At 38.3% G+C, this 21,717-nt stretch overlaps 1 protein-coding gene across 7 annotated transcripts in view; it reads left to right on the top strand.

Annotated features, from left to right (window-relative positions):
• The window catches only part of Grm8 (glutamate metabotropic receptor 8), an 809,809-nt gene that overhangs the window by 515,024 nt on the left and 273,068 nt on the right, over positions 1-21,717 (top strand). The window contains exon 8 of one of the 7 annotated variants that reach the window (XM_060374216.1): positions 11,245-12,340. The exons of the other annotated variants lie outside the window; for them this stretch is intronic. Within the exon in view, the coding sequence (XP_060230199.1) occupies positions 11,245-11,249 (5 nt within the window). The 3' untranslated portion in view covers positions 11,250-12,340. Of the gene's footprint in view, positions 1-11,244; positions 12,341-21,717 lie in introns of those variants that run through there. 7 annotated transcript variants of the gene reach the window in all.

Here is a 21,717-nt window from a genome sequence, read left to right as displayed (position 1 = left end):
TTTGGTCCCCTACTGGGTGGAGTCTTATTAGAGGACATCCATGGTGGGCTCACTTCCTGTTGCCTCTCTTCTACCATTTCTGGTATCTATCCTGTTTTCCCTTCTGAAAGAGATGTAAACATCTCCCTAGGGCCTTCCTTGCTGTTTAGCTTCTTTAGGACTATAGATTTTAGTATGTTTATCGTATATTATATAGCTAATATTCACCTATAAGTGAGTATATACCATGTGTGTCTTTCTGCTTCTGGGTTACCTCACTCAGGATGATCTTTTCTAGTTCCCACGATTTGCCTGCAAATTTCATGATTTTCTTGTTTTTAATAATTGAGTAGTATTTCATTGTATAAATGTGCCACAATTTCTGTTTCTATTATTCTGTTGAGGGACATCTAGGTTGTTTCAGATTCTGGATATTACAAATTAAAGCCACTATGAACAAATTGTCCTTGTATGGTGTAGCATCTTTTGGATATGTGCCCAGGAGTAGCATGGCTGGGTCTTGAGGTATGGCTTTCCCAGTTTTCTGAGAAACCACCAGATTGATATCCAAAGTGGTTGTACAAGTTTACATTTCCATCAGCAATGGAGGAGGGTTCACCTTTCTCCACATCCTCTCCAGCATGTGTTGTCATTGAGTTTCTGATCTCAGCCTTTCTGATGGGTGTAAGATGGAATCTAAGTCATTTTGATTTGCATTTCCATGATGACTAAGGACATTGTTCATTTCTTTAATTCTTTCTCCACCATTCCATGTTCCTATGTTATGAATTCTTTTTTTTCCTTCTGTACCCCTTTTTTGAATTGGATTATTTGATATGTTGGTGTTATTTTCTTGGGTTTTTAAAAAATATATATTCTGGATATTAGCCCTCTGTCAGATATGGGGTTGGTGAAGATCCTTTCCCAATCTGTAGGCTGTTGTTTTGTTCTGATGACAATGTCCTTTGCTTTACAGAAGCTTTTCAGTTTCATGAAGTCCCATTTATTAATTATTGATCTTAGAGCCCGTGCTGTTGGTGTTTTGTTCAGGAAGTTGTCTCCTGTGCCAATGAGTTCAAGGCTCTTCCCCACTTTTCCTTCTAACAGATTTAGTGTGTCTGGTTTTATGTTGAAGTCTTTGATCTTCTTGGACTTTAGTTTTGTTCAGGGTGATAAGTATGGATCTATTTGCATTTTTTACATGTAGATGTCCAGGTGGACCAGCACCATTTGTTGAAGATGTTATCTTTTTCCAATGTATGGTTTTGGCTTCTTTCTCAAAAATGAAATATTGTACATGTGTGGGTTTATTTCTGGGTCTTTGATTCAATTCCATTGATCCACCAGTCTGTTTCTATGGGAGTACCATGCTGTTTTTATTACTTTTGCTTTATAGTACAGCTTGAGATCAGGGATGGAGATACCTCCAGAAGATCTTTTATTGTATAAGATTGTTTTAGCTATTCTGTTTTTTTTTTTTTTTTAATATGAAGTTGAAAGATCTTCAAGGTCTGTAAAGAATTTTGTTGGTGTTTTGATGGGAATTGCATTGAATCTGTAGATTTCTTTTGGCAGAATGACCATTTTTACTATGTTAATCCATGAGTATGGGAGATCTTTCCATCTTCTGATATCTTCTACAATTTCTTTCTTGAAGAAAGAAGCAGAGATGTAAAGGTTTTTTTTTTTTTTCATACAAGCCTTTCACTTGCCTGGTTATAGTTACAGCAAAATACTTTATGGTTTTGTGTGTGTGTGTGTGTGTTGTGAAGGCTGTTGTTTCCCTAATTTCTTTCTCAGCCCATTTGTCTCCTGTGTACAGGAGGCCTACTGAATTTTTTTTTAGTTAGTTTTGTATCCAGCCACTTTGCTGAAGGTGTTTCTCAGCAGTACAGTCCGTAGTAGATTTTTTTTGGGGGAGGGTCACTTATGTATTCTATCATATCATCTACAAAGAGTGATACGTTGACTTCTTCCTTTCTGATTTGAATTCCCTTCATCTCCTTTAATTGTCTTATTGCTCTAGCTAGGACTTCAAGTACTATATTGAAGAGATAGGGAGAGAATGGGCAACTTTGTCTTGTCCCTGATTTCTGTAGAATTGACTTAAGTTTCTCTATGTTTAGTTTAATGTTGGCTATAGGTTTCCTGTATATTGTCTTTACTATGTTTAGGTATGTGCCTTGTATCCCTTATCTCTTCAAGACTTTAAACATGAAGGGCTGTTGGAATGTATCAAATGCTTTTCGGCGTGTAAAGATGCAATCATGTAGTTTCTTTCTTTCTGTTTGTTTATATAATGGATTACATTGATGGGTTTCCATGTATCTAGCCATTCCTGCATGCCTGGGTTGACGCCTACTTGGTCATAGTGGATGATAGCTTTGCTATGTTCTTGGATTCAGCTTGCAAGTGTTTTATTGAGTTTTTTTGCATCAATGTTCATAGGGAAATTTTTCTGATGTTTTCTTTGTTTGTTGGGTCTTTGTGTGGTTTAGGTATCAAGGCGACTCTGACCTCACAGAATGAGTTTGGTAATGTTCCTTCCGTTTCTATTTTGTGGAATAGTTTGAAGAAGAGTATTGGTGTCAGCTCTTTGAAGGGCTAGTGCTGAAACCATTAGGCCCTGGGCTTTGTTTTTTTTTTAGATTGGAGACTTTTGATGACTGCTTCCATTTTCTTAGGAGTTATAGGGCAATTTAATTTATTTACCTGATCTTGATTCAATGTTAGTAAAAGGAATCTATCAAGAAAATTGTCTGTTTCATTTAGATTTTCAAATATTGTGTCAGATAGGTGTTTGAAATAAGACCTAATGTTTCTTTGGATTTCCTCAGTGTCTGTTGTTATGTCCCCCTTTTCATTTCTGATTTTGTTGATTGGGATAGTATTTCTCTGCCTTTTATTTAGATTGGCTAATGGTTTGTCTATCTTTTTTATTTTCTCAGAAGAACTGTCTCTTGGTTTCATTGATTCTTTGAATTGTTTTCCTTGTTTATAATTTATTGATTTCAGCCCTGCGTTTGATTATTTCCCATCTACTCCTCTTTAGTATGTCTTCTTCTCCTCCTCCTCTTCCTTCTCCTCCTCCTTCTTCTTCTTGGACTTTCAGGTGTGCCATTAGGTTGCTTGTACGAGATGTCTTGAATTTCTTTATGAAGGCACTTAGTGCTATGAACTTTCCTCTTAGCACTGCTTTCATTGTGTTCCATAATTTTGGGTATGCTGTGCCTTCATTTTCATTGAATTCTAGGAAGTCTTCAATTTATTTCTTTATTTCTTCTCTGACCCAGCTACTGTTGAGTAGAGAATGTTTCAGTTTTCATGTGTGCTTAGGTTTTTTGCTAATTCTGTTATTGTTGAGGTCCAGCTTTAGAACATGGTGGCCTCATAGGATGCAAGGGATTATTTCAATCTTCTTGTACCTGTTGAGGCTTGCTTTGTGACTGACTATATAGTCCATTTTGGAGAAGATTCTCTGAGGTTCTGAGAAAAAGGTATATTCTTTTTTGTTTGGGTGAAAAGTTCTGTAGACATCCATTAGGTCCATTTGGTCCATGACCTCTGTAAGCTTCTTTATTTCACTATTTAGCTTCTGTCTCTACGATCTGTCCCTTGGTGAGAATAGGGTGTTGGAGTCTCCCATATTAATGTGTTGGGATCCATGTGTTATTTAAGCTTTAATAATGTTTCTTTTACCAATGCAGGTGCTCTTGTATTTGGGGCATAGATATTCAGATAATGATGCCCTCATGGCAGACTTCTCCTTGGATGAGGATGAAGTGTCCTTCCTCATCTCTTATGGTAAATTTTGGTTGAAAGTCTATTTTATTAGCTATTAGAATGGCTACTCCTGCTTGCTTCTTGGGTCTGTTTGCTTGGAAACCCTTTTTACAGCCCTGTACTCTGGGATAGTGTCTATCTTTGTTGATGAGGTGCATTTCTTGAATGCAGCAGAATGTTGGAACCTATTCATTCTATTAGCCTGTGCATTTTTATTGGAAAGTTTAGCCCATTGATGTGATAGATACTAGTGACCAATGATTGTTAGTTCCTTTTATTGTGGAATTGTTGGTGATTGTGTGTTTGTGAGCTTGTTTTATTTTGATTTTTGTTGTTGTTGTGAAATCATTTGTATTCTGAGTTTCTTGGGTGTAATTGATCTCATTGGATTGTAGTTTTCCTTTCTGTATTTTTTGCAGGGATAGGTTGCTGCCTAGATATTGTTTTAAATTTAGTTTTTCATAGAGTATCTTGTTTCTTCATCATGCTGATTGAAAGTTTTGCTAGGTATAGTAGTCTGGGTTGGCATCTGTGGTCTTTAGTGTCTGTAAAAACATCTTTCCAGGCTCTTATGGCTTTCCCAGTCTCTGTTGAGAAGTCAGATGTGACTCTGATAGGTCTACCTTTATATGTTTCATGGATTTTTTCCTTTGTCGTTTTTAATATTTTCTTTTTTCTTCAGATTTAGTGTTTTGATTATTATGTGGCAGGAAAAATTTCTTTTCTGGTCTAGTCTGTTTGGTGTTTTGTAAGCCTTTCGTATGTTTAAGGGCATCTCTTTCTTTAGGTTGGAGAAATTTGCTTCTATCATTTTCTTGAATATATTTTCTGGAGCTTGGAGCCTGGAAACTTCTTTTCCATCTAGTTGTATTATTTTTATGTTTTGCATTTTCATGATGTTCTTGATTTCTTGCCTGTTTTGTGTCAGGAGCCTTTCCATTTTTATTTATTTATTTTTTGTTTGTTTGTTTGTTTGAGAGATGTATCGATTTCTTCAATTGTGTCTTCAATGACTGAGATTCTCTTCACCATCTCTTGTATTCTGTTGGTGATGCTTACCTCTGTGTTTCCTAATTTCTTCTCTAATTTTTCCATCTCCAGGGTTTTCTCTATTGATTTTAATCCTGTTTTCATGTCTTGAGCAATTTTATTTCTTTCTTTCACCTGTTTGATTGTGGTTTCCTGTCTGTCTATGATAGCTTGTATTTTTTTTTGTTGTTTGTATTGCCTGTATTTCTTTAAAAGATTTGTTTATTTCCTCTTTATGTGCCTCTAATAACTGCATAACCAAAGATTTAAGGTCATTTTCCTGTGTTTCAGCTGTATTAGAATATCCATATTTTTGGGAGGCTTCTCATGAAGCCACGATGTCCTGGTTTTGTTGTTGTTGTTGATTGTGTTCTTATGCCGGCCTTTAGCCATTTGGTTGTCTGTAGCCTTGGCTCTTTGTTCCTGGAACCTGCACCAAAGATGGGATCGGCCTGTCGTTGGACTTTGGAGGAGTCTTCAGGAAGATGAGAGAGGTCCAGGGGATCAAAATGGGTGCTGGGATTCGGATATGAGTGTCTTAAGGGGCAGGGCACAAGCCTGGGTGTAGGCACCCACAGGTGCATTGAAAGTCAGGGGTGCACATTTGCTAGAGCCCCAAGTGTTGCTCCATGCTGGTGCCCCAAAGGGCTACAGGCTCCGGCTTGCAGTGCCTGCTGGACACTGTGTTTCTGGTACACAGATTTGTCTGGGCTTTGCCATCTTGGTCCGAGATCCAAGGGATTCTATTGTTCACCTGGTTTGTGCAGGATGACCAGCAGAATCTTGGCTTGGATGCTGATAGGCTGTCTCAGGTATTCTGATGCTGTCCTCAGGGGCGAGGGAAGGATCCTGCCCTGGAGGAGCAGGAGGGATCCGATGTCTGGCTGCTTGAGTAGAGGGTCCCTGGATCTGGGAGTCGTACTCACCAGAGTATGTAGAAGGGCAGAGGACCCACAGTTCATTACTCCAGAACGAGGAGATGGCCACAGGGGCCTGGATCTGATCAACCCCAACTATGAGGATGTCCCTCCCCCCTTAGGTCTTAGAGTCTTTAATCCTTTGCCCCTCAGAGCGCATACTGGTCACTGCCATCTTGGATTCTCCATTTATACTTATTTTTATGTTTCCTCTTTTTGATAGTGTGATGAGAACAATTATTTTAAAATTGCTAGCTCTAATTACACTAAATAGTAGTAACATATTTTGTATGTTTCTTTTCTTTCTAGTAATCTTAGTGACACGTGTTTCCTATTCTTTATAGCTACTTCAGGCTTTTCTTCAAAAGCAATCATTCCATCAGCAAATAAAGGCACCATAACGTCATCCTTCCTTGTACACATAGTCCTCACGTCTTCTCTGTGGTGTAGAGCACAGGCTAGGCCCTTTGGCTGAATGTTAAATAAAAATGATAAGCAGACAGCTTGGGAAACTTAAAAGTATTTGCAGCATGAAGTTGAGAACCTGAGTTTTCACCCCTACAATCCTTGGTGGAAAGAGAATCAATTCGTGTACTGCTACACCCCTTACACACACACAGACACACACACACGCACACACACAATGCACACACACACACACACACAAATTCACACTCACAAGGAAAAACACAACAGAATCTGTACACATGACTGTCCTGCATAAGGCCTTTCAAAGAAGAACGCAGGGCACCTTCATAGTTAATCCAGCTGACAGCGAGCTACATGGAAAAGAGTGAACAGGGGCTGGGAGGACAGCGAGACACAGCTGATGATTGTGTTGCCTGAACCCAATGAAGTGCATTCCGGTTGTGAGGTAGCACATTTATTAAAACACTGCATCAAGAAAAACAGGATGAACTATTGACGGCACAGCGACTCCCTGAGGGTTTAGGGTGCTCTAAGTTCTTCATGCTTTGTCACTGAACAATACATATACATTTGAAAATGAGTTTCTTGCATGAAATATAATTCTCAAGATCTTCGGTGCTAATTCTTCACTCTAGGTATTACAATTTTATCACCAACTTAAAAAAATTAACTCAGGAAACATTTCTTATGGCGGTATCAATGATGTACATGACAATATCTAAATCAAAAACTTCCATTTAGTTACTTCAGACAATGAGTGAATTTCCTTGTGTTCCCATTATGAAACATTTACAATATTAAAGAATATTCAGAGATCCTTGGTTATTCATATGACTTCGGTAATGCAAATATTATGATATAAAGAAATGTTTCCATGGATATAGCTGTATATTGAAGTTTTTCTGTAATTCTTTTCAATTTCACAAGAAATATGACATCTAATAACGTCTAACAGTTCTTTTAATATCGTCTACAGTGAATTTTAAAATACGATATTTCTGGGTGGTGAGATGACTCAGGGAGCCAAGCTGTTTTCTTTCAAGGCTGAGAACATGAGTTCAGTTTCTGGGTCCATTCTCTTAAAGAAGAGAATCACCTCTAAGTTGTCTCCCACAGCCACGTGTGTGCCATGAAAAGTGCATGCGTGTACACACAAATATATAATTTTAAAGAGTTAACTTCAAATTACCGCATTGAAACACTGGTTATACTGTTCTGTAATAAAGGTGATTTTCATGCCAATAAACTGTATTTTCCTTCACTTTTTATTTTGCAAATGAGCATGTCTAAAACATTAGAGAGGCTTCAGGAGATGTACATTTGTCACCGTGCATCAGTGTCTAAACTGCTTTTTCGCGAGGAAGTGAAACATTAAGTGGAATGCACACGCCCCTCCCCCAACTCAGTCTGAGTCATATTTTTTGTGAAAATGAGAAAAACACTGTATATGAGAAGCAATCTCACACACACAAAAATAAAATCCAGAGTACAGGAAAAATTCAATACTTGTGATTGAATGAGATAATGTTTACAGTGATTGAATACAGTAAAAAAGAATAAAGATAATTAATCATCGTAATTAATCATCACAAAAAGGTTTTCTATCTTATGTGTATGGTTGATATTAGGAAAATCTACCTAAAACATAAGGGGAGTTGTTAGCTTTAATTGAACATGGGAATAATTTCAATTTTTGAACCATTAGAGTGCTCTGCATATCGTTCAGGTGAAAAGATTTAGGAGGTGCCTGAGCTCACATGTATGAAATTGGAACAAATATATGAATACGCACCAACACTGGATGAGAAAAGTACCTTTGTGGCAGGGACTATGGCTTATAATTTTGGTACCTTCGCTCTATCTGGCCTATACCCTGGTTATTGAATGAATGATAAATAGATCATTGCATTTGTGTATTCCAGGAATTAACATTCAACAGAAGAAAACATTATCAAAAATGTGTCTTCTTCCTATCAGATTATGAATAACTGTTCGTGAATGTTCAAGACCTTCTCTCACTACACTTCACCCCGAGAAACGATTAAATAGTGGCCAGAGCGACAGCTCAGTGGCAGAGAGCACTTAGTGCTCCAGCAGACAGCTCAGAGCCACCTGTAATGGAAGCTGCCCGGGCTCTAGCTTCAGACGCATCAGTCATGCCCAGGGGACAGATAAATACTCAAACACACAGCATAGAAATAATGAGATTTTCAGAAGTGATTAAGCAATCAGGAAGCGTTGGTGCCTTTTTTAAGTTAACAGTTTTCTGTTTCTATTAGAATCTAAAAAGGACGAAAGGTTAAAGTATCAACTCACTAAAAAACAATTATAAATGACATGTTTTGTTAACTAGTATCCTAATGAATATAATATTAAGGAAAATGTACTATTTTGGTAGAATGTACTATCTTTATACATATCTTTAGTAACTGAGTCATAGGAGGTGTGTGGCCAATCTCAGCAAGTGTTTCATTTGTAAACTTTCAAATACACTCATTTGGCTTTATTTCTTTAAGGACACAAAGTCAAAGAAAGTGATGTTTCCTTCGAGGCTGCATTTCCACTCCAGATCCACATGCCATTACTCTTGATTTTCATGGCCAGGATGCTGCTTAACACTGCATGTTGAATTCCTTGTCAAGAGGACCAATGTGAAGTGTGTCAGAGCAGGTCATTTTAGTAACACATGTATTAACACTTAACCTCTGATACTGGGACAGTAAGATTTATTTCTTCAGGTATTTAAAAACAAGAATGTGGATAAACTGTAATTAATATAAGAATTTAAAATTAAAATTAAAAAAACAAGATTGGTAGAATTTTATTGGCTCTGTGTTGTAGCACAGCTGTAGCCTATATATTAAAAATTATATTCTGTCTATGAATTAATATCCTCGGTGGCATCCTTGAGCTCTTCTGAGCACATAGACCAGGCTCTGTTTTGTGATATTCAGCTTTTTAAAGATGAAGGACTTTATTGTCGGAGAACTTGCTCATCAGGTACAAACGTCAAATGCCAAGTTAAAGTCCGCTTGGCATGCATCAAGTGATTTGAGTTTTTCTTTGGGCTCCATCCATGGCAGTGACATTCTTAGGGACAATATATCTATACTGAGTACCTATTATATCGCAAATCGAATTCAGCGGGAAAAGCAAAGACACGTTACATTTTATTTTCTTGGGAAACTTTAAGTCTCGTGGAAATACAGCGGCATCAAAGGCAGTTGTTAAAACAGATCATGTTCAGCTGGTGAGTAGGGGTGTAGAAGTACATACGCTTGTCTTTTGGGAGCACAGTCATTGGAGTCATGCGTTCTGCCCGAGGAACTCAAAGAAGAAGTGGCAGAATCCGGCCAGTTATTTTGGAGTAAGGTGGGTACCCCTGGTTAGGGACGGACTGTGTGAGATATTAGACTCTGAAGGTGGTGAGGCTCTAGGGGCTGAATAATTGAGGACAAGGAACTGTGAAGGCTGGATTTGTAAGTAATGGAATGCGTGATTAGGGTAGGATAGGATAATTAACATTGATTAGTCATTGATATGCTCCCAAATCCTGGGAAACAGATCTCAATTTGGAGGAGCTTTAAGGTTATAAAATGTAATTCTAAGCTGCTTTCTCTCCCTATAGTTTTAGCCTCGCTGAATCCTGGGTGGTCATTGATGGAGCATGACCAGTGTGGATCATATTCTTTCAGCCTCACCTGGATGTGAAGTCATAAAGAGTAGAGACCATAAGATTTAAAAACCCTTTCTTGGCCCAGTTCAGTATCAGAAGCTTGATTTAATTACCACACCAGTCCCCTAGCAATAATGCATGTTATCCCTCTCTCAGAGGCTTGCCCTCTCCCAAGCCTTGTTTTATGGATTACAAACTTAATTGTGGAGAAGTAGGTGTCAGTATAGGATTTGGAGCCACTGTTTTCCTTCCACTGATGTGTTCCCGTGTCTGCCTTTACTGCCACTTATAATTAAGGGAGCCAGCGCATGGGAAATCAAATAATTTGCCTGTTGGTTTAGACATTCAGAGACGCAAAGCTAGCCTCTCAGAGTCTGTTTGTTGTGTCTCTCAAAACCTTTGTAATTTTTCTGACATCATGCTACAAGCATATCTTGAAGTGTATTTCCTGAGAACATTGCAGTTTTCCCACATTCAAGCACAAAGGTGAAAGAAAAAATGTGTTCTGTTCTGAAGGCAAACAAGAATAGAAATTGGCACTTACATAGTTCAATACCCTTGCAGGTGTGTGTTTGTGTGTGTGTGTGTATGCGCGTGTGCGCATCTTCAAATTAATTCAACCTATTGTATGATGTCTTCCAAGCATAAGACTAAATGCTTGGTCATAAGAGAATTCCCTTCTGTGGTTGTGTATAGCTTTTAGTTTTAGTTTTAGCAGGAGGTCCTCGTTTGGGATTTCTATGTGATGGAATAGCCTGTTTAAGGAAAAGGTGGGGGTTTGAACATGTATGTACACACAACACACATATAAATGATCAAATTTGGAATTTCTATTTAAGAATTCAGATGTTAGCCAAGTATCGTGGTTATGCCTGTGATTCTAGCCCCTGGGATGCTGTGTCAGAAGGATTGTGGGTTCTTACAGCCTGAGATACACTGTAAGAACCTGTCTTAAAAAAAAACAAAACAAAACTGTATGGATAGCAAGATGGATTAGTGGGGAAAATATCTTGCTGTCAGACCTGACACTCTTGAATTAGATCTCTGGAACCTACATGGAAAAACAATTGGACTCCCACAAGTTGTCTTTGCTGTTCCCATGTGTGTTGTGACATCATACACTCTCTCTCACACACACACACACACACACATCTCCTTAAAACAAGCAAGCAAGCAAGTAACACCAATGAAGACATCTCAGAGAGGTCATGTAGAGATCATGCAGCAGCAGTGACTGTACCCTATACTCTGTTTTCTGACTCTCATGGTTCAGGTATATCATGCTGTGCTAGAACGCTTGCTCACTGAAGGCAGAGCTCATTTATTCCCTTTCTAGATACATAACTGTGACAAGGTGGACAGACTCTCTGCTCTTCAAATTCCCTTCTATCTATATTTGAATTATGTGTCTTTTGTCATTATTATATACAGTATGACGTGAGAAATCCTGTAGCAGATGAAAACATCAACCAATGAGAGAAAATAAAGCCTGAGGACTGCCTGAGCAGTTAGGTGAAAAGAAAAGCGGCTGCAGCGAGCGGGACCACAGGAGTGAAGGCTTGGATCTGGCGTTCCATGTGTAGCCTTTAAGCACTGTAGCAGAACCGCATTATTTTGGTCCTCATTAAGCTGAAATCTGGATTATTTGGATGTGAGCGGAACAAAGTTCACCCCTAAACTACATGTAGCACTAGAGTTTCATAAGCTCATTATTTTTTCAACCTAATCACCCAAGGGCCATTGGCCTAATTAAAAACCACAAACACAAACAAGCTCTCTTGGTTACCCTGTGGTGTGGGCATGTATACAATTACATACTCTAATTTTTCTAGAGGTGAGTCTACTTAAGAGTGCTTTTACAGAATCATAGGGCCTTGAAGCTTAGCAACCCTTGACAAGTTATCCCTCTTCAGAGACAAAGAATATAAGGAAGTTCAGGAAGACTGTCTGGAACCCCACAACCTGCTAGAATCCAGATACTTTTATTGTTTGTGCCACCCAAAGCTCTGCTTTGCTGAAGTAGACCAAGCTCTACAACGCTGCCGAGATCAAACATGCTGGGAGAAACTGTGTTGCAAAATAAAGAAAACAGACGTTTAAATTGTTCAGTTTCGGTAGACTGACTCCCTCAGACAGCTTCATTCAGTCCATACTGGCTTAGAGAGAGAATACCCTACTCAGCGTCAGTCTCTTCTCTGCCTTTAAACACAGACTCATGAAAACTGAGCCCCTTTTCTTCATGGGTCCAACATTCCCATGTTGGTATATTTGAAAAAACAATCTTTCAAAGTTCTTCCAAGTGTAACAAACCAAGCTGTTAAGAATGACTGAGTCCATGAGCCAGTGAGGAGGCAGAGTCAACCAGGCAGAGTTGTTCTTTAACCCATTTAAATGTTGTAAGTATCTGTGTGTCTCTGTCTGTTCCTCTGTCGCCCTGTCACCCCACCCCTGTATGTGTCCAGATGCATGCACATTTGTGTGTGTGTTCAAGTGAATGCACATATCCTGATAGTGATGTAGAAGAAGGGAGTGGAGTGATCTTACTAAAGTGATAGTCTTTAATGCAGAAGTTTGGATAAATAGAAGAGTAGACCATCACTTTGCATATAGGTTCAGATCTAAGATATCACTAATTCTGTCCTGAGATCTACAGACATAAAGTAGGAGTGGTTTCTGAAACTGTTCAGGTAAATGCTGTAGTCTTTGTAAAATGACTCAGTGAATTTGAAATTTTAATGCAAATGATAAATGTAAGTTATGTTAAGATACATAAGGAAATAAAAAACATAAATATGGCTTCACTTTTGTTGCTTTTTTATTTGTTAATTTACTTATTTAAAGACATCTTACTATGAAGCCCAGGATGAATTAAAAACTCTCCCCTTTGCCTCCCAAATGCTGGGGCCACAAATGTGTGACCATCAGGCTCCACAGATAAACTTAACTAGAACCTCTACTTAAACCTTCATGTTTGTAAATTTAGCAACTTGCAAGAACATGGGGATCTATTTCATAAATAATGACTATAACAACAAACTTACTAGTTAGTATATTCATTATGAATTAAGTGTGGTTACTGTTTCTTTTAATTAATAATTCCTAAGTTGTTCTACTCCAACTTTTTTAAGCAGTGTCAATTTTGGAGATGAGACTATATTTTGGGGCAATTAGTTGATTATCATCTTATGCACTTCATTGACAGAAGGCATTAGTGTGTATTTGTGTGTATGTGTGTGAGTAATGTTGCTGTTTTTTTTTTTCTTAGATGCTAGATACTGAATCCAGGACCACATACATGCTAAGCCAAGTCTCTATTCCTTGATACCATTAACCTCTTTTTTGACCCCGGAAGGAAGCTATTAATCCATGGTTCTCTGCTGGAGATCGCCAACTATTCATTGTTGTTTGTTTTTAAATCCTAAGTTATTATCATAATAAAAAACATGAGGCTTCAGAGCCAGACTTTAGTGAGGGGAAAACAAACAAACACATGTATGGTTAGTGGAATCTTTGAGTAGATTTTGATAAGCTTTCAAATCAAGAATTGTTCAAGTCAAGTAAGAAATGATAAAATTTTCCTTTCAAACCCGTGGAACCAATGTAGTCAGTAAGTGGCCTGTTCAGGGGCAAGGAAAAAGAACAAATTTGAATACCAGCTTCAAAAGCACATTCTGAGCCAGTGATAATCTGTTTCCTATTTAGCAGTAAAAACTGAGTGCAAGAAGAGAATTGTTTCTATATTTCCTATGCATAAAGTACCTGCATTTTATTCAATACTTTTAAAGATAGCATTGATCTTTTGGAAAAACTAATTCGGCGTGACCTGATAGGAGTTATGTCCTGATGAATCTAAGTTGGTCTGGTGTTAATAACTGGAGGTGGTGTTAGCCTGTGGCATGCTGCTCAGGGGAGCATCTCATCTCCTGTGGTAAACAGTAACTCCCACCTTGTAGAGGACCTTTAATTTTTAGAGCTGCACAAGTTGACTGGCTGCTTTCAGTATCCTTGAGACTGGATGGCATTTGCTTGTGTAAGAAGCATAAAGCTGGGGTGCTTCAGAGGCCCTTAGGGTGAACAATGCTGTTTGTGTAATCATCACAGCAATTAATAATTTATGGCTTTCATTAAATTAGACTTGTAGTTAACAAGGAAAAAGTGTTTTTTGTTTTTTTTTAAACTGGGGGTAATGGTAGGATAACAAATTTCTTCTTTTTAAAAATATTAAATTTTAAATTAATTTTAATTAATTTTTATAATTTATTCACTTTATATCTTGATTGTAGCCCCCTCCTTCATCTCTTCCTGGTCCCACTTTCTTTCCCTCTTCCCCCATATCCCCTCTCAAAGTCCTCAGAAAGAAGGTGTCCTCCTCTGCTACCCTCTGACCCTATCCTATCAAGTCTCATCAGGATTGTCTGCTTCGTTTTTTCTCTCTGGCCTGGGAAGGCTGCCCCACCAGGGGAAGTGATCAAAGAGAGGCAAAGGAGTCCATGTCAAAAATAACCCCACTTCCCCTTACTAGGAGACCCACATGTAGCTACCTATGGGCTACATCTGAGCAGGGGGTCTAGGTCCTCTCAGTGTGTGCTCCTTGTTGCCAAAGGGGGCCTGCAGAGACCAACCAAGGATAACAAATTTCAAGAAGCGACAGTGAGAGAATATTTTATAAGAAAAGGTGAGAATAATAATTGAACTCCCTAGGGAAAAAAATTAGTCTATAACACTAATACTATTGAAATATTACATGATTAAATAAGCATACATCACGCTTTTAAATGATACAAAAATTCAATGAACAGAATATTAGTTATGTTTGGAAAAATGTTTATTTATTGCTTTTAAGGCATTCCCCAAACACCTTTCTATTTGTGAATGTTACCAAAATATGTATCTTGGAAGAAACACACATGCTAATGATAACATAAAATGGTGGTTAATAAAGAATATTATGATAACATAATATGGTGGTTAATAAAGAATGGTTAATAAGAATTATTGTTTAATAAATATTTAGGAATACTGGTCTGTGCTTTACTGCCAGCACCCTTTACTCCACACTTCCTGCCGGAATCTGGTCCTTCTCCTTCTTTCTTCCTTACCATCATTTCCTTTAGATCTGGCTTGAACATTGCTCTTTGAGCTGTACATTGACAAGGACCAAGTATATTCTTGCTCGCCATGTGAGGTGCTCGGCACTTCAGATGCTCTGGACTCACTATTGACTGGTTTGTATGATGGTGGCCTTGACCCGTTTCTGTCCCCTCCAGTAAGTTAAGTATGTGTTAAGGTTTCCCAGGCGCCTGTGTCCCTTGTATTTCCTTCAGCATATTTCCCCCCGATGAACTTGATCACTTTCATGTTTGCAGGTATCTGTCTGCTTTAGTTTGTCTTCTTTGCTATAATGAAAACTATGAGCAAAAGCAAATCGTCAGTGACAGCAGTGGTGTCTGTGTATGTGTGTGTGTGTGTGTGTGTGTGGTATATTTCACCATACATTTCCAGGTCATAACCATCATTGAGAGAAAGTAGGGCAGGAGCATAAGACAGGACTCTGAAGGCAGGAACCTGGACCAGAATCCATGGGGGAATACTGGTTTCTGGGCCACTCATGGCCCATGCTCAGCTAAGCTTATACGACCAAGGCCCACCTGTTTGGAGATTTTGCCAACCACAGCAGAATGGGACCTCACCTGTCAATCATACGCAATGACAATCTCTTACAGACATGGCTTGCGGACTTTCTGATCTGAGTTGTACCGCAGTTGGGACTCCATTGTCCTAGGCGATTCCAGGTCATGTCAAGATGACAAAAACTTTCAGGACATTCTCCTACAGCAGATGGTCAGCATGTGTCTTAATGAGGTGGTTCGTTTATTCAACTGCCTCCTGCCATGATTCACTTGAATGGTGAACTTGCATGCAAAACTATGTTTATAAAAATCTCTCCCTGTCTTTTCATTTTCTTGAAATTCTCATCTCAGTCAGTGAAATCAAACACCCCATCTTCCAGTTCAGAACACAGAGGCCCTTTGGTCCTATCCCTCCTGACATTTCACTAATACTAAAATGCACTCCAAATCTCTTCTCTGCTCTGGAATCCTCCTACTTGAACTGAAGCTATTAACATTTTTACTTGGATTATAGAGGTCACGTTCTATTTCCCATTCTCTAGCTGTCTCCCTTCATGCCCTCCATTTAGACAGTGTTCAAATCTCCTCCTCCTTAAAGTCACAGAGTTGCTGGGTACAGTCTTCTGCCTTTAGCCAGACCTCTTAGCTTGTCACCTCACTGACCCCAAAGATTCTTATTTTCTTTCTTTCATCTGATTGCCCTTGCCTCTGGCTTGAGTGGACGTGTCCTTTGCTGTAACTTGTGTTATTCCTTCTCTTTGAGATTCTCCCTTCCTGAATAGAACACCACCATTTCTGCATCACTTTAAAATCCCAGTTCAAGGGTCACTTCCAGCAAGCTTTCACTGGCATGAGAGCACCTCATTAGTGTTAATCTGATTTCTATGCTCCACCTGCATTGGCCCCTAATCAGTTGGTAGCACATATTGTATTGCAATTAAATTGCTAATTTTCTTGTCTACTCCCACCCTCGACTGTAATTTTCTTGAGGGCAGGAGTCATGACTTATTTGACTTTATCTTCTCAGGCCTTCATGCAGTGCTTAGCTAAATAGTGTTCAATAAATGTTTCTGGATGGGTGGAAAAATTAATTAGTGAACTTTTGAAATAGTGACTCTTTCTATTTGAATTTTTCTATTGGTCATTGGAATGGAATAGAAATTAATGTATTATTTAATATTTGGTCCAGTGTTAAGCTTAGTCTCATGTGAATGTTGTCATTAGAGGGAAATGAGAATGACTATTTAAATAGTCCCCAAATAATACTGATTTTGGACAAAAATTTGAATCTCTATGGAACTTGACAATATTTCTGTAATGCCAGCAATATTGACTAAAATATGTTCCAATGAGAGGAATCTTTGAGTGCTTGGAAGCATAAGCATGTTTGGCTTTTTATAAAAGAGCTATTCAGCGTAATGATTGGCTGTGCTTTTCCAATCCTGTTAAGATATTCTGGCATCATGCACACACAGAGGATAAATAGTAGTAAAGGTTAGAAATATTTAAAGCACCCCCAATATATAATGAGAGGGATACACAAACATCCAGATTGCAATTATAGACTCATAACATTGACACACATAATTAATGAATGACCTCGCCCAAATTACAGGATAGCCTGAGTATATCAAGCGTAAGAAATGGAGATGCTCCTGCTTAGTTCTGCAGGTTATGTTTACAGATTTCTGGGCATTTTTGATCCCCGTGTTTGAGGGTTATGTTTACACACTTAGGTTGAAGGAACTCAGAATAAGCCTGGATTTCAGAAGGTGCACGGTGGCAAAGACGCTGCTCCTTTCCGATCAGCGGCAAGGCACCTGCACAGGTGAACCTGTGCCAAGTGAAGCGGTGTCTCTGATTTCACGTGTGATACGTTTATTTTGTCGAGGGATTTCTAGGCTCCGACGTAAGGAGACTCACAGCCCTGGTGGTCGAGGGGTGCTTCCTGTGAGAAATGCTTGGATTGTGCTGAGCCACGAGTCTTCCCCACCCAGGGCTTGTGTGAGCTTTGCGGAGGAGCTCAGCATCCCAAACCTGTGCGCTTCTGTCTAAGGGAGCCTGTACAAATACCGGGCCCTTTGGTCCTGGCGTAGAGTTGAGCAATTGCAAGGCTTCATTCATTCCTCTCAGGAGAGGCTAGGACCCAGGTGCCCCTGATTCTGAGAACAGCTTTTAGTGCTCCAGAGAAGACCATTCCCACAGGTGCACAAACGACTCACGTTGTCCCCATCTGCCTCTTTCATTCTGTTCCTCACTTTGTTCCTGTGATTAGAGCTTTTGAATGATGGGTGCCTTTTGAGGAAAGAAAAAACCCTGACTCTTTAGTGGGTTTTAGTGTACTGTGAGGACAAGCCGTTCATATTACTAAATAGCTCTTATTTCTGGAAAATCAGTAATGTCACCAAAATCTTGATTAGCTTAGCTTCCTTTGTGTATGACAAAGACGACAATAACAATTCAGTTACTTCCCTAGAAAAAAAACGTTAGGTGTGTAATTTCTGGCTTTAATATCCTTAATAGGTATTATCAAATTACCCTTCAGAGTTTACCTAGCTTCTCATACATTCAGCAAATCGGGTTCCTCATTTTTAATCCTTATTATCAATAGTAAAATTTTATTTCTTAGCTTTGCATTTTTCATTTAACATAAGCTTTAAGTACTTATCTACTGATTGGATTTATTCTTTTGTAAATAGGTTGCCTAATTTCTTTTTTGGGGGTTATTCCTCTGTTTCTTCTAGTTAGGTACAAATCGGTTTTAGGCTGAGTAATCAACGCATTTTGTCTGGCATGTATTACAAAGGTCGACTTCTCCAGTTCACCTTTCACATTTGATAGTGTGTCTCACACCAGTTTAAACAGGTTAGAAGGAAACACCCTGCAGTGTTTTCATCTTGATTTTCTCTGAACAAACTGTGACCAAAACACTGAATTTGCCCAAAACGTTCCCTTTCAGTAGGGTTTTTACTTCTTGTACTCTGGAATCTCCTCAAAATTGCTAGAATTCCAAATGCCTCAACTTGAAAGTCAAACGATGCAAATTTATTATCGTATAATGAATTATATTGAGGTGAATGCTATGTTCCAATTATAAGATTATTCTTCTGAGCCTGTTAGAATTATTACCAAAATAAAATCTGATCAACACCCCCCACACACAATCACATATTAATGCATGCATGCACACATACATATGCACATCCAAGCACACTCACACACGTGATCAGAAACACACAGCCCCCCCCACATGAACACACATCCACACACATGTACAGTTAAGCACACACAAACACACTCACATGCACACACATGATCACACGCATGCACACATAAACACACACACACAAACACACACACTTGCGCTATGATGGTCAGATTTTGATGAAGAATCAGTGTCGTGTGTCACTGTTGCTTTGTTAGGCTAGTCTCCGAATGTCTGATTTTTCTGACCTGTGCCTACTGGAAGTTCACTCTAAGAGGTGGGGTGGGGGGTCTCCTGTTCTTCTCAGCTGTAGAAAGAAGTTAGGTAGGTAGGCACGTACTTAGGTGCATAAGCGCGTCAGTTGTGTTCAGCTGGCAGCGTGCAGTTTTTTTTCTGGCTAGTGAGGTGGGCACAGCTTTGGTCTTAACTTCAACACTGCGTGGTTTTTCCCTGCTCCTGTTTCGTCTCCAGCTGGTACAGCAATCGCTGCTTTGAGAACCGGCCACCGAGTATGCTCAGTTCCCCGCCCTGAAGAAGCTTTCCTCTCACCGCCATTGTGGGGAGGAGCGCAGGTCAATCAACACTTTCAGTGCACACCTGACAGATTTATCATGACTGTGAATTCCTGCACGTTGACTTGTGAAGCACGAAGTTAGTTTTAAACTAGATTAAAAAAAAAAAGTATGTGCTCTTAGGAGAATTACGTGTTTTCCTTACATCTTTATTATTATTTAAATGTTTTAAACGTTAATTCACTTTCATTTTAGATTGTAAGATCTGAGACAGACATCAGCCTTTGAAATTTCTAAATAGCCAGTAGCTAAGGTTACTTAAAAAAAAATCATCAATTTTATTTTTTCCTTGAAGTGTCACTCTAATTGTTTTCTGATGAGGCTTTTTAATTCTTGCAGATGTGACTGCACAGCCATGTTCTAATGTCTCAGTTACACAGTATGTTTTACCATCAAGGCAACTGATACCATTAATGCATATAAGTTAGCGTATATTTCAAATTTTTGTTGCTTTCTTTCTTGTAGTTTGCTGCACTGGGTAAAACCCTACCCAGAGTTAATTAATGCTTTTCCTAGTAATAGGTTAACTTGAGATCAACTTGAGGACAGATTGTCTCCTCATAGAAGCATGATTTAGGGATACGTGGTTTTGCTCTCGTGTATCAATACTATATTATTTTTAATATGGTTATAGAAACTTCTCATAACTTATATACATTTTATGTCACTGTTATTGGTTGTTGGATAGTTCCCACAATACTTTACGGTAATTATTTTAGTATACCACAAAATGATTGTTACTGAAGTGAGAATTTTAAGGTACACTTTTATTTTTCAAGTGTTTCACAATGAATTTAAATTACTCAATTATTTTTATGTAACTAGTCGTGTATAAAAGTGAGTATAATTTTGTCCCCTTCTTGCACATATTTGCATCTGTTCTCCTTTTCCTTCTTAGTGTACTGGTTAGAACAGCATACGGAGAACGGATACTTTTGTAACCGTTTGTAGCTCTGGGGATCTACGTTTTGACCTAATATCAACGTGATGCTGTTGTGTACTGCTCATTGTCACTCGTTAACAGCTTTTATATATTATGCTAGAAATTACTTCTGTAATTTCAAAAAACACTACTGTTATTTTGTGTTTTCAGAAGTTTAAGATTATTGTTTTGATTTTTCTCAAGAATTGTGCTGAAATTTAGTGTGGATTTCATTGAATTAGTAGATTGATTTTGGTAGGATGGCCATTTTTACAGTATTAATGCTGCCAATCATGAGTATTAAATTTTCTGATACTTTCTATAATTTCCTTTTTTTTTTTGGTGTCTTAAAGTTTTCATTCTTCAAGGTTTCCACCTTCTTGGTGTAGACTTATCCAAAGCTATTTCATTTTATTTTCAAGGTTGGTTAAATGTGATTGTGTCTCTAGTTTCCTTTTTTGGGATGCTTCTTTTCTGTGTACAGTATAAGTAGGCAATTGATTTGTGTTTGTTAATTTTGTGTTCTACCACTTTGCTTAATGTTTTATCAGCTATAGGAGAGTTCTAGAGGAGTCTTTCATGTCTTTTGTGTATAGATTCATAGAATCTGCAAATAAGTGATTTTTTTTTCCTTTTCCTTTTTGTATCTGCTTTATGTTTACTTAGCTCTGTCTGGGGTTAAACTGCCTCTAAAGAAAGGCAAGAGTAGATGTTCCTGCTGTGTCTTCAATTTCAGTGGGTGCTTTTGAGTTGTGCTTCCGTCTTGTAGGATGTGGGCTGTGGGCTTGCTGTGCCTTTCCTTTACTTTTTTAAGTCTCTAGATTCTCAAAAAAAATGCTTATCATGAAGGCATTTTGGATTTTGTGGATGGGTTTTGTGTGTACAATGAGATGATCACATGGTTTCTGTTTTTGAGTCTTTTATATGGTGGATTACATATGCTGATTTTCATATTTTGAACCATTCCTGAATCTCTAGGATAAAGCCAATTTGATGTTTGTGACTGGTTCTTCTATTTTGTTTGCAAGTATCATATTGAGAAAATTTGCATTAATGTCCATCAGATATATTGGCCTATAATCTTTTGTTATTAAATCTTTTACTGGTTTTATTCTGAGGGTAGTACTGGATTTTTAAAAATTATTTGGAAATGTTCCTTTATTTTCTGGAATAATCTTAGGAATGTTGTTAGTTCTTCTATGAAGATATAGTGGAGTTCTGTGATGAATTCATAATGTTTCTCCAGTAATGTGAATATTAATTACTGATTCTATCTCCTTGGATGTTATGGTTCAATTTATATTGCTTATTTCATCTTGGTTTAGCTTCAGATGAGCACATTTATCTGGAAGGTTATTCATTTATGTTATGTTAGACTTTCAAGATTAGTGGAATATAGAAGCTTTCTTTTAACAATATTATTAGTTTTCGTGTCTGAGTATTATTTGTGTATTAGCCACATGGGACTGGGGGTCCCTGGACTCTGACATAAGTGCTGGAGTTCTGGACACCCTGGAAATGAAATTCTAGGCAGCTGTAACCCCACATGGCTTCCTGAAATTGAACCCAGGTTTT

The sequence above is a fragment of the Meriones unguiculatus genome, chromosome 21 (assembly GCF_030254825.1).
Source record: "Meriones unguiculatus strain TT.TT164.6M chromosome 21, Bangor_MerUng_6.1, whole genome shotgun sequence".
Taxonomy (NCBI): Eukaryota; Metazoa; Chordata; class Mammalia; order Rodentia; family Muridae; genus Meriones; species Meriones unguiculatus.
The sequence above is the reverse complement of the archived record's forward strand: the minus strand, read 5'-3'. Positions and strand labels throughout refer to the sequence as shown.